This window comes from Polistes dominula, unplaced genomic scaffold, assembly GCF_049000335.1.
Source record: "Polistes dominula isolate Pdom_NZ unplaced genomic scaffold, Pdom_raw_medaka contig_32, whole genome shotgun sequence".
Taxonomy (NCBI): Eukaryota; Metazoa; Arthropoda; class Insecta; order Hymenoptera; family Vespidae; genus Polistes; species Polistes dominula.
In genome coordinates, this window is record NW_028300880.1 from 2,522,387 (window position 1) to 2,535,841 (window position 13,455).

The 13,455-nt window shown below is 24.0% G+C and overlaps 1 protein-coding gene and 1 long non-coding RNA gene across 2 annotated transcripts; one reads left to right on the forward strand and one right to left on the reverse strand.

The window, feature by feature from the left end:
* Positions 1 to 31: 31 nt before the first annotated feature.
* On the forward strand, positions 32 to 13,085 carry LOC149033562 (uncharacterized). The gene is made up of 2 exons (XR_016177521.1): positions 32 to 8,456; positions 9,472 to 13,085. It is a non-coding gene; the product is annotated as an uncharacterized LOC149033562 (long non-coding RNA).
* On the reverse strand, positions 2,307 to 9,476 carry LOC107066223 (uncharacterized). The gene has a single exon (XM_089175262.1). The coding sequence runs from the start codon at positions 9,309 to 9,311 to the stop codon at positions 8,658 to 8,660; it is 654 nt and encodes a 217-aa protein (XP_089031388.1). The 5' UTR covers positions 9,312 to 9,476; the 3' UTR covers positions 2,307 to 8,657.
* Positions 13,086 to 13,455: the final 370 nt, after the last annotated feature.

The window sequence follows — 13,455 nt, forward strand, 5'->3', positions numbered from 1 at the left end:
ATTATTTTTATTATTTTTTTTCTTGTTTTTTTTTTTTTTTTTTTTTTTTTTAATTACAATTATCTGAAAGATTAATTTTTAAAATTAACATTAACATTGTATGTATAGAAAAATAATAGACGAAAAAAAAAACTGATTGGTAAATATGTTTCAATTGTTAATAAAAGTTAGGTTAATATTGTAATTATTTTTTATTATTATTTTTATTATTATTTTTATACAGGATAGATCTGAAATATTGATTAGTACCACGATCGAAAATGATTGGATAATATTTTTATTTTTATTTTTTTAGGTTTAAGCGAAGAATATAATCAAATAATTGTAGTTTTTTTTTTATTATTATTATTATACTTTTGACCATTTATCATTTTGATTGATTTATTTAATTAAAAATTCAAATATTTAGATAATCGCGCGTGTTTTTGTAAAATTTACTTTTTTTTTTTTTTACTTTAGTTCATTTGAATATTTTTATTTTTTTTTCTTTTTAATTTTAATCTTTTAAAAAAACCAATGGTGTATTTCGAAGAAAAATAAATTATATTCTAAACTCAGTCTGTAATTCGTAATTTTTTTTGTTTAAATAAAATAAAATAAATCATCATAATTGTTGTTATTGTTGTTAAACAAAACAAAAAAATGCAAATCAATTGGCAAGTAATAAATGTTTTCAACATAAAATCAAATTATTCATTCTTTTCACGTGTTACATGAAATTTTTTCAAAACTAACCTGTATAAATTATTTCTCATTATTATTATCATTATTATTATCATTATTATTATTATTATTATTATTATTATTATTATTATTATTATTATTAAGAATAGTTGATACGCGCGTTCTCTAAACAAATACTCTTGAGTATATTTAATCATAGTAATTAAGATAAATAATTAAACAAATAATTAATAATAATAAAAAGAATCGAAATCTCACGAAAGGCATTTTTTTTTTTTTTTTTTTTTTTTTTTTTTAAGTAAAAAATTTTGCGATAAGACGAATAATCTCGACACTCCATGTTATTTTGTATAAACAAAAGAAAGAGAAGAAACAAACAAAAATGAGAGAAGAAACAAAAGATGAGAATGAAGATGAAGAAGAAGAAGAAGAAGAAGAAGAAAAAAATAAAGAAATAAAATTACAAATTAAATAAAAAATAAACACACAAATATTATTTGCCCGTGTTGTGTTGTTCTCGAAATAAACAAATAAAAACAACAATGTTTAAGGGCAAATAAAAAAAAAACAAACAAACAAACAAACAAATTAAACGAACAAATACACTGATAGTAATCTCATTTTGACGAGTACATAATTGCGAGAAAAATAAAAGCATTTTGCTAAAAAAAAAAAAAAAAAAAAAAAAAACAAAGAAAATGTCAGACACACAAGTTGTGTGTCAAACAAATTAATTAATTAATTAATTAATTAATTAAAAACAACAAATTAAGGAATATGAAGTTTTCCCGGCTGTGGACGAGAGCGAGCGAGAGAGAGAGAGAGAGAGAGAAAGAAAGCAAAAAAAAAAACAAAAAGAAAACCTAAACAAAATGAAAAACAAAATGGATCCTATTTTACAAAATATGAAAAATGCGATTCATGAAAAAACAAAATGGTCTCCGATTTTCGATCATTTGAAATTTGACACTTGATTTATAATCAAGAACTTTATATACACATACATACGTCATATTTATACACACATATATATGTATTTAGTAATCTCTCAATTTTTTAGGCTGATTCACATAAAAACGTATCTTAAGTTTACAAAACTCGAGTATGTAAAATCACACGAATGGGTTTTATGAAAAACACGAATTAAGAAATTTCCTCCTCCCCTTCCAAACAACCCCTTTTTGATAGAATTTATTTAATTATATTTTTTATTTTCATTCTTTAATGCGAGCTGAATGAACATTTGAAAAATGTGAGAGAAAACATGGATTATAAAACGAACGAGATTTATTTTATAACAAATCTCACGGAATTATTATTATTATTATTATTAATATAAACAATGGAAAGAGATGAACAGGTGGAATATGAAAGAAAGAAAATGAGAGAGAGAGAGAGAGAAAGTGAAAGGGAAAGAGAAGATAAATAATTTCAAGAATTAGAGTCTAAAATTGGAAACGAAGAATAAAAAAAAAAAAGCAACAAAATTTAGAGAGAAATATAAATAAAATATTATGCATGATGTGTGTAAAAAAAAATATAAATAAATTAATTATTTAATACATGAGTACGTATATGTATTGAACAAAAAAAAAACATTGTATTTATTATTTCGTTGTTAAAAAAAAAAAAAAAAAAGGAAAGAAAGTAAAGGAAAACAAGAAATGCGAAAGGAAAGGGGAAAAACAAAATGAAGAACTGATGAAATGAAGAAAAAAAGAAGATAAGAAGATGAATAAAAAAAAAAAGATGAAGGAAAGAAGATGAAGAATAAGATGAAGTGAAAAAAAAAAAAAACATCATGTATACGAAATATGCAACTACTGTATACGAAAAATCACTCAAAAGTGAAATTTAAAAATTTCAAATGAATGAATTTACAAAAATAAGAACAAATACAAAATATGATGATAAAAAAAAACGACGAGAAAGATAAGATTTGAGATTATAAAATGATATATATATATATAGCAATTAATAATCGTCGAATTAATGAAATATATTAAAAATATACATATATATATATAGATATATATGTATGTGAAAAACACATAAATAAAACACCATAATTAATCGACGATTTTTTAATCATATTACGCAAATTAAATTTTGCTATACTCGTATCATTTTTTCTATCATCTCGTCAATGATCTCTCGATGTAAATTTTTTAATAATAAAAATAAAATTATTAATAATAATTAATGATAATGATAATGATTATAAATAATAACAATAATTATTATTATTATTATAAATGAGATGGTGATGATAATAATAATAAAGGAGATATATATATATATATACATACATTTTATGTTAATAAATTATTTGATCTCGAAATTCTCGCAATGAGGAGGAGGTCCACGGCACGGATGTGAGTTTTGATGATTTTTAGAAAAAATAAAAAAATAAAAAAATGATTTAAATGAGAGAGAAATAAAGAATGGATATGAACAAAAAAAGAAAACAAAAAAAGAAATTGAAAAAAAAAAATGAAAGAAAACGAAGAATAAAAATGATGTCACCTAACCTCGAATGATAAAACACAACTTCTGTCATACGAGTGAATAATTTTTAATTAAAAAAAAAAAAAAATTAAAAAACAAATTGACAAGAAGTTGCGTTGAGAAAAAAAGAAAGAGAGAGAGAGAGAGAGAGAGAGAGAGAATGAAAAAATGTTTAAAAAATATGTTGTAAGAAACAAAAGAATAAGATGAGAAGAGAAATTGAAAAAATTGAAAGAAATGAAAGAAACATTGATGCGAAAAGAATTAAAAAAAAAAAAAGGGAATAAATAAATAAATAAATAAAAGACGTTAGAGAGAGAGAAAGAGAGGAAAGTTAATAAAAGAAGAAAATAATTTTGTGGTTATTTTTTGTCTTTTAATTAATCTTGGATCGTTCAAGAAAGTGGAATAAAAAGAAACATAACCTATAAATACATCCAAGTATTCTAATCGGTACAAAGAAAAATCACTTTTTGCCTTTGATGCTCTCTATAATTAAAACAAAAATTAAGAAAACAAAATAAATAAATAAATAAATTAATTAATAAAGTGGTCATGTAAAAAAAATAAAATAAAATAAAAAAGAAAAAAAATTATATTGAAATACTTGAAACGATATTTATGATAGCGATGAAACTGAATGAAAAAAAAATATATATTACTTCTGCATGAATATTAATTGTAATAATTATGATAATAAAAATTTACATACATGTGAAAAATGAATATTAAAAGAATATTAAAAAAAAAAAAAAAGAAAATATTTAAAGAAAAAACGAAACATTGATGAAGAATAATGCATAAAATTAAAAGTACAAATTTTATTCGTTTTAAAATAATTCTCAACCAACAAGAACAAATTTCTTCGAATACAAATTTAAAAAAAAAAAATGAAAAGAAAAAGAATACTTAAAAAAAAGAAAAAAAAAGAATGAAAATAAAATCGGACGAGAAACAAAAAAAAAACAAAAACAAAAACCTTCAATGATATTTTGTATTTAAAAAAAAAGAAGAAAGAAAACAAATAAGAGAGAGAGAGAAGAAAAATACGAAACAGGCAGAAAAATGGACGAGAAATAAACGTGAGGGTGAAAGAGGGTGAAAGGAGGGTGAAAGACGAAAAATAAACAAAATATTTACACGAAATAAGGGAAAAGAAAAAAAAATATTGCATCGAGAAGGAAATGCAAAGGAAAAAAAGAAAAAAGCAAAAATACTTCGATCTCCTACCGTCTTTCGTAAAAATGATACAGGAATAATATAATAATAATAATAATTAGAGAAAGAAAGAGAAAAAAAAATCAACAAAAATTCGAGCCATTTTTAAACGAGCCACCGATTCCGATGGATCAGAAAAAAAAATTAACAAAAAAAGAAAAAAAATTCTAAAAAAAAAAACAAAATGATTTGTCATCGAACGCGTGTGTCCTCAATAAAAAAAAAAAAAAAAAAAAAAAAAAAAAAAATTAAAACAACAAATTAAACAAGCCTTGATCTTGTAATAATTTCACAAAAAAATTGTGAAGGGGAGGACAGGGGGAGGAACGGGGAGGACAAAAAAAATAAAACAAAAAGATTGCTTCTTCTTTTTTTAAAGAAAAAAGAAAAAAAAAGAAAAAAAATTCGATAACCAAGGGTGAAAAAAAAACCCTTATTGGGATGATGGTTCATCGGTTTCGGCTCGTGAACGGTTCGATAATCGATTGATTCACTTTTTTTAGGTTATAATTCATTTTTTTCTAGGTTAATTATTTATCTTTAGTTTAATATAATAATTGCGTCTTTTACTTTTTTTTTCCTCTATTTTTATAATTTTCATTTTTTCATTTAATCCGAGAAAAACGGGTTTTAATTTTACGCTAGTTTTAAATTGTAAAATGATAATTGTGAACGTAGCTGTATATGTATATATATATGTATATATTTTTTATTGATACTTTTAATTTTTAAGATTATTATATTTTTAATTTATAATTCTTTTTTCTCATTACTTTTCTTTTTTCTTTACTTGTAGTCGTAAATTTTATTCTGTGTGCGATAATAATACATTTTTTTGTTATTTTTAGGATTATAGGGTTTTTTCTCTCTTTTTTTTTTTTAATTATTATTATTTTCCTTTTTTTTCCTAGTTAAAAAATATATTAACCAAATGGTATATAGTTTTTAAGTTTCATTAAGAATTATCTCGTCTGTCCTTCTTTTTTCTTTGCTCTTTTTTTCCTTTTTTTTTCTTTGACAATTAAGAAAAAAGAAGAAGAAAAAAAAACAGGGAAAGTTTATTTTATATGACCAGTTAAAAAAAAAAAAAACGTGCATATATGACAATTACTTTATACACACAAATATAAAAAACAAACAAAAATTACACTAAACACAATTTACACAAAATACACAATTTACACAAACATACATACATACAAAGAGAAAGAAAATAAAATATTTAATAAATAAATAGAAAGATAAAAAAAAACTAGAATAAAAAAAAAGGATACAATAATAAAAAGGGGGTTGGTTCGGGTATGAGTAACTAATAATAATAATAATAATCATCATATTTACGGGGTGACGGAATAAACGTGTCAAATACGACACTAAAAGATAAAGATGAAAGAATACAAATTCATCCCCACTTCGCTTGCCCGCAGCCCCCACTTCGCCTTCCCGTATCCCCCACCACTATCCTTCAACCAATCACCTTAAAATCCCCCACTGCAGATCATAGTTTTTTACTACAGTATTTAAAACATAGTTATATGTATACAAATGAATAGATATATATACATATCTCCCCTTTGATAGGCAAATAATGAAATATAATTCAAAGAAATGATGGAAGAATATTATTTTGTTCTTCTCGAACACGTGAAGATTATTAAAAAAAAAAAAAAATATACACACACATACATGATACACACAAGAGAGAGACAGACACAAAACCGTCACCCCCACTCCACTTCCACTTCCATTAATTGAACATAGTCTGCAATAGTCACTTCGATTTATAAACGTCACCAATTACAGTATTGCAATAGATTTATAATAGAGACTGTCGTGTTTCTTTTTTAAAACTTGATTTATACGTTCAACCAAAAAAACATAAAACATACATATTTCGTGACCTTTTTTTTTTATTTCAGCCTTATTTTTTTTTTTACCCCCATCAATTCTTTTTGAATTTTATTTCTAAAGAGAGAGAGAGAGAGAAACAATAGTAAATCAAGTAAGCAATTTGTCTTGTTTCTCCCAACCCCAATCAATTATTTTTTTTTATATAGTTTTTTTATTTCTAAAGAGAGAAAAAATAGTAAATTTCAAATAAACAAACGAAGCTGCCAAATAATTTTTGATTGATTATAAAAAGAAAAGCAATTTATTTTTGGGGACAAATTACAAATTATAGAAATTAAATTCGAAATCGAATTTTTTCTATAAAAAAATATAAAAGAACAATAGAAACAATAGAAACATAACCAGACAAAAAAATGAGGAAGAAGAAGGGAAAGGGGTTGGGTAATTGATCAGTTAACTATTGTCTCCGCTGTGTGTCGCTAAAGTCGACCAATAACAAGTTTTGAGGTTAAAATATTGCTGCTCATTTAGGAGAATAAAATGAACTCAAAATAAAAACAAATAATAATTTAAAAATCTTAAATTTTTTCTTACTAATCTTAAAATTTAAGATTAAGTTCCGTTTTTTACAAAAATTGCAATTTCAATAGACAATGGTCATTTAATTTTTACGTACGACTTGTATACTCGTCATGATACAAAATCCTGCCACTTATTCAAGACTCAATTAACTGGTTAAAGGTTTCAAGGTGTGAGAAAACCAAAAATTCATAAAATTTTCAATCTTTTTATGCAACTTATGAAAAAAAAAATTGAGCTTTAATTGCTAAAAAATGATTTGTTTACAGCCTGGATTTGAGTAACGTTGTTTTTAACTATATATATCTGTAATGATTTTATTTTTTCTTCCACTTATACTTTTTTTGAGATCTTGGTAATTCTTCTTCCCCATTTTCTTGTTCCATAGAAAAATCAATGCAAATTTATTGAAAATATGGTGCTGATAGGGGGTTTGTATACAAAATAAAGTTTGTATAAAAAAAAGGGGAATACGTTATCCCAAAAAAAAGATGAAAGAAAAATGTAATCATTAACAGCATACATTTTAATAAAATTATCTTTTTCAAATTATTTTTTATAGAAAAAATTAAAAACCAAACAAAATATAATTTCTACAAATTGTATATATCAAAAATAATTGAAATAATTAATGGCAGCATTCAATTACCCTAAATTACTATTAAAAAAAAAATTCATGCAATACTTAACAAATTAATTAGATTTATTTTATTTAATTTTCAATAATAATCCTACCAAATGTTAACAAAAAAAAATATATATATATATAATTCACTCACAAATGAATAAAATTTAAATTAAAATATAAAATAAATAATAACGTATGTAATAAATTTCAACAAAAAAGAAAAAAAATATCTAAAAATGACAAATAAAATATGGCGAACAGAAAAAGAAAAAAGGTCATGAAACAATGGTGAACGTGTTCAAGGTTCTCAGGTACTTAAAATAAAAAAAAAACCGACAAGTTGTAATAAATGCATTAATATACATAAAATATGTAATAAAACAAACTCAGGTAATCAGAAGCAGTCAGGCCGTGATACTATTTACTTATAGAAATTACTACTACTACTACTACTAACAAATACTACTACTACTACTACTACTACTACTGTTTACATATAAGTCATCTGCTTAAAATAAGATACCACAATCCAATACACTCTGATTTCATAGTTTTTTTTTATTTTTTTCTTTCAACTATTATTTTAGAATTACGTTTAGTATGATTTCTATTATGGTTGGAAAAATAATATATGAATGAATTTTATGAAAGGTTAGGACCAGTGCATAAGAGGGGGCCAGTGCACAAGAGGGGGCCAGTGCACTCTTAGTGATATATGTTTTTTTGTTTTTTTTTTTTTTTTCAATGCATATTACAATTCTTTCTTACTTATATTACAAACAGAGTCATTTTATTTTCTTATTTTCTTTTTCTTTTTTGTCCTTGTTACAAACATAACCTCTATCATCTGTTAAAACTTTTCATAGAAATGAAAAGTTATGTTGAATATTTTTTTTTTTTTTTTTTTTTTTTTTACTAATGTTCAATAACAAAATAAAAACAAAATTCATTAAATATAATAAAAACAAGAATACGAATGAATTAACACGTTAACTGCCGTGTCACCCGTATTCGGGTGACAGCAAAAGTTCTCATCAGGCCACGTCACCCGTATTCGGGTGACAGCAAGAGTTCTCATCAGGCCACGTCGGGTGACTCCTTCCAAAGGATTTCCGAACATATTTAGATAAATATATGACAGGAGATAATAATACTGTTGAATTTTTTTAAAAATCGTTTATTAACAAAATTATTTACAGTGCAAAATATTGAAGCATTCACTGCAAAGTTGCGGTTGACCAGGGCAGCTTGGACAAAAAGTAGTGGGTTTTCTGAGATTTGCTCGTGCCTTTGATCGTTCCAGTTCTTCTCTTTTATTTGCGTAACACCGCTTGCATGCGCGTCTAAGGCTTTTCCCCAAATTATTTCTGCGAACGGCGATGCAATGCGTATTTCGTCGAACAGAAGGCAGTGTTAAATCTTCACTCAGTCCTAGTAACTTTGCAGCAATCAGTTCTCTGAATCGTCTAATATTTACAGTTTTCTTTGTCGCAATTTTGTAAACGACCAAAGCGTTTACAATTGACGTCCCCAGTAGAAGTTCAACACCAAGCTTCCTATACCACTTGATTCCTTTCCTCATCGTCGAAGCATAGGAAACCATTTGGTCTGAATAATCTATACCACATTTACCCTTATTATATTCGAGGACGGCCAGAGGTTTGAGTCTTGCGGATGGCTGCCGGCTTGAAGAAGCAGCATGAATGTTTTTCGTGCTTTGTGTCATGATAGGAGCGTGTTTCGTAGATAATATTCTCACGTCACGTGTGTCTCTCCATTTGAGTGAGAGTAATAACGTGATAAATGAGGATCGTAATAGATATCGGGGTTTCTTTTTTTTCATTATTCATTTTTTTCATTATTCATTTCATTATTCATTCATTTTTTTCATTTCGAAAGAAATGTAAACAGACATGCGGTAGCAGAGCACGCATCTTACAGTGGCACGGGTGGCCTGACGGGGATTTTGTTGTAAACACGCGTGGCAGTCAACGTGTTAACAGTCAAAGAAAAACTATGAAATGAAAGATAGAAATGAAATGATTTTAAATGTATGAAATCACACACCAGAGCTACCTCCATGTTATAATTACAGTGAACAATATAAAATAAAAATGAAAATAAAATAAAAGAATGATAAATGACACAATGAAATATGATCGAATAAGATAAACAAAAAAAAATGGAATATGAATGGCTAATAAATAAACCGATCTTCTTCTCGCTACCATAACCTCATCAAGCTCAATAATAATTAATGATATAATTATAATAATTATGAAAATAAAAAAAGAAATATATTATAATATTATTAATATTATTATTCTTTTGTTTCAGGGCTTCTCAAAACATTTTTTTATATATTTAACAATGAAAACAATTTCTTTGATTTTCTAACAAATTATTTTTTTTCATTATAACCTAAAATCTTTTGGTTTGTTATATAATGTATTATGAAAAATTTATTTTCAATTGTAATAATTATTTTTTTTATTGTAACAAATAGTGTTTTGTATTTAGGGAGAAATTTTTTAAATTTGATTAATATTTTTTGCAATTTTGTTTTATCATTGTTTTTGAGAAACCCTGTTTTACCAATTGATTAACACGAAGTTTCTATAAACAATTATATTTATAAATAATAGTTAGACGCGAGATATAATTAATATTTTAGCTTACACAGATTTTAGGTTTAAGTTGTTTGCTTTCTTTTCGAATTAAACAGTCATTGATGAATGATTTCTTTCTTTTTTAATTTAATTTAACAAAAAAGAATATACTTATACGTGTTTTGTAAAAAGAAAAAGAAGAAGAAGAAGAGAACAAAAAATATTAAAAAAAAAAAAAAGAATAAACAACCTGCCAGAATTAGTAATTTGATTTAAACTCGAGAAATAAATTTAAAAAAAATAAATAAAAAAAGAACACACTTTTTTTTAATAATAAAATTATGAAAAAATATAAAACCGCAGAGCAGCAGATTTAACACTGCCAATAACCTGAACAAACAAATAATATTTATACAAATACGTATAATAAAACAAAAAAAAAAAAATATATATATATATATACATACCTATATATATAATAAAACAAGTAGCATTAGAAAAAATAAATAAATAAATAAACAAATAGCGTTATTATACTTCGACTGTTTTCGTAATAATAATTCATCAGAATTCCAAAAAAAAAAAAAAAAAAACAAGAAAAAGAAAAAAGTGATGCAAGTTGTACTTATGCACGAAGTTTGTTTGTTTGTTTTTTTTTTTTAATTATTTCTTCATTTTTTTTTAGTTTCATTTTTTCTTATTTTATTTCTTTTCTTTTTTTTTTTTTTTTACAAGAAAAAAAATAAAACAATGGTTAACTCAAGAATTTAAAAAAGAAAGAACAAAAAAATAAAACAACAACAAGAAAAAAAAAGAAAAGAACAACCATTAATGATTGTAAATGATTATGATAATGATGATGATGATGATGATAATGATGATTAAAAAATATGAATAAAAGTGATTTATCCATATGTGTGGAAAAAAAAGTATGTCTGTAAAAATTTGTTATATAAGTGTGCATATATGGCTGTGTGAGAATAAAAAAAAAAAAACACATTTAAAGATTGCAGGAGTGGGGGTAAATGAGAGAAAGTGAGAGAGAAAGAGAAACAGATCTTTTTTTCTTTTCTTTTTTGCTTTCGAAGTAAAATATTTAAAAAAAAAAAAAAAAAATTAATAAATGAATGAAATTTTGTGAGAGAATGTGATATAATTATGAATCTAATTATGAATATTATTATTATTATTATGCGAGTGAATTATTAACGTCCACACAAATAAATATAACATATATATACACGTACATGTTTTAACACATACGTTACACACACAACATATATATACACACACATATATATATATATATTTTCTGAGTGAATGCTGGAATAATTTTGAAATAACTATAATTTTAATTAAGTATATAATATTGGATTGTTCAGAGAGTAATTTTATTTTTTTTTTTTATTGTGAAAATGAAAACAATTTTCACTTTGAGGTTAAACTTAGGCCTTTGAAGTAGGCATAAACAGTTAAATTTGATTAATTTAATCTCTCATCGATCTCACGTGTTGTTATTTGCCAGTTTGTATCAACTAAATGCCATTATTGTGTCAGAAGAAAACAAATGAAATTACTTGTTGAAACAATCCAATAAATGTACAACTTTAGTTCTACTATTTTCCTACAGATGGCTTGTAGAAAAAAATAATGGCAACTCCCTCCCTTCCAGCCATTTTTATAATACAGACAAGATGGCGTATAGAAAAAATGGAAGCCATTATTTTTTCTAGAAGCCATCTACAGGAAAATAGTGGAACCAAAGTTGTACACCTAATATATATATATATATATAAAGATATATTAGATATTAAATATTATATTAAAATTGATATAATAAATGAATAATATTTACTAGTATATATGTAATTAATTATAAAAATGAAAGAAAGATAGAAAGATAGAAAGAAAGAGAAAGAAATATCTCAGATATAAGATTTTATGGTTAACATATTCAGGGATTTGTAAAAGCTACTATTAAAAAAAAATAGTCTTTTTCTAGTTTTACTATAGAATCATTATTATTCTTAACTTATATATATATATTCTGTAAACAAGTATCAGATCTGAGAAAAAAATAAATAAATTAAGGAAATAATGAAATATGATGATAATACGAGAAGATGATAAAAAAGGAAGAGAGAAAGAGAGTGAGAAATAAAAATTGAAATAAAAGCAAAAAAAAAAATAAAGAACCAACAACGGGGATTCGGGTTGGATAATGTTGGGTGGTAGAAAAGAATAAAAGGAAGAAGAAAAGAGAAAAGAATAGGTCGTGTCTGTGAAAAATTTCGGACATTCGATATAAATAAATAAATAAATAAATAAAGAATTTATTTATTCAAGAATGAGAAGTGAAAGAAACAAAAAAAAGGATAAACAAAATATAATTGTGAAATGATGAAACTAATTAAAGAAAAAATAAAAAAAAGAAGAATAAAAATAAAACAAAAGAGAGAGTTGAAGTTTGTTGAATGAAATATTGAAGATAAATAAAATCTTCTAAGATTCCTAATTTGCAAAAAAAAAGAAAAAAAGAAAAAGAATATTTATTATTCGTTACATAAAAAGAAAAAAGAAAAAATGGGGAAAGAGAAGAAAAGAGATGAAGAGAGAAAAGATTAAAAAAAAAAACAAAAAAAAAATGGCCATTGAATTATGGCCAACTCTATTGAGATTAAAAATTAAATTAAATAAAACAAAGAGAGGTTAGAGAAGTATGGGGATATGGGGGTTATGAGTGGTTTGAGGTTATGTGTCGAAATAAAATGATATTTAATAATAATAATAATAATTTAAAATGATTTGTATCGTTTCGAGATTGTTAAAAAAAAAAAAAAAGAACTGAAATTTGAATGAGAATAAAATCGAAATACTAATTCGTATTTGATGTCTCAAAAATCTTGAAAAAATAATAACAATAATAATAATAACGAAACGAATGAATTCTTCTCGAACAAAGACACACCCCTCACCCTCATTTACCCCCCAAAATTAGCAAAGAAACATTTTCTTTCAAAGAAAAATCATTTTTTGTTCTTCTTCGTTCTTTTCTCATCTTAAATATCATTGAAACTATTTTGTTTGACTAATTTGAACTAATTAATTTTATGCTTATTATTTTTAAAATATTAATTTTTAATTATTATTTTTAAGATGTTTAAGAATTTTCGTTAAGTTAAGTTTTAATTAAACTCATTTAATATATTATTACTGATTATGATTATTATTATACTATTATTATTAATCATAATGTGACGATAATAAAATATATAATTTAATATTAAATAATAAAAAAAAAAATATATATATATATAGTATATATAATATATAATTATTATTATATAATATTATATAATATATATTAATATATATAAT

Excerpts from the sequence above, each read along its gene's own strand:
- LOC107066223 (XM_089175262.1), bottom strand. The coding sequence starts at position 9,311 with ATGAAAAAAAAGAAACCCCGATATCTATTACGATCCTCATTTATCACG.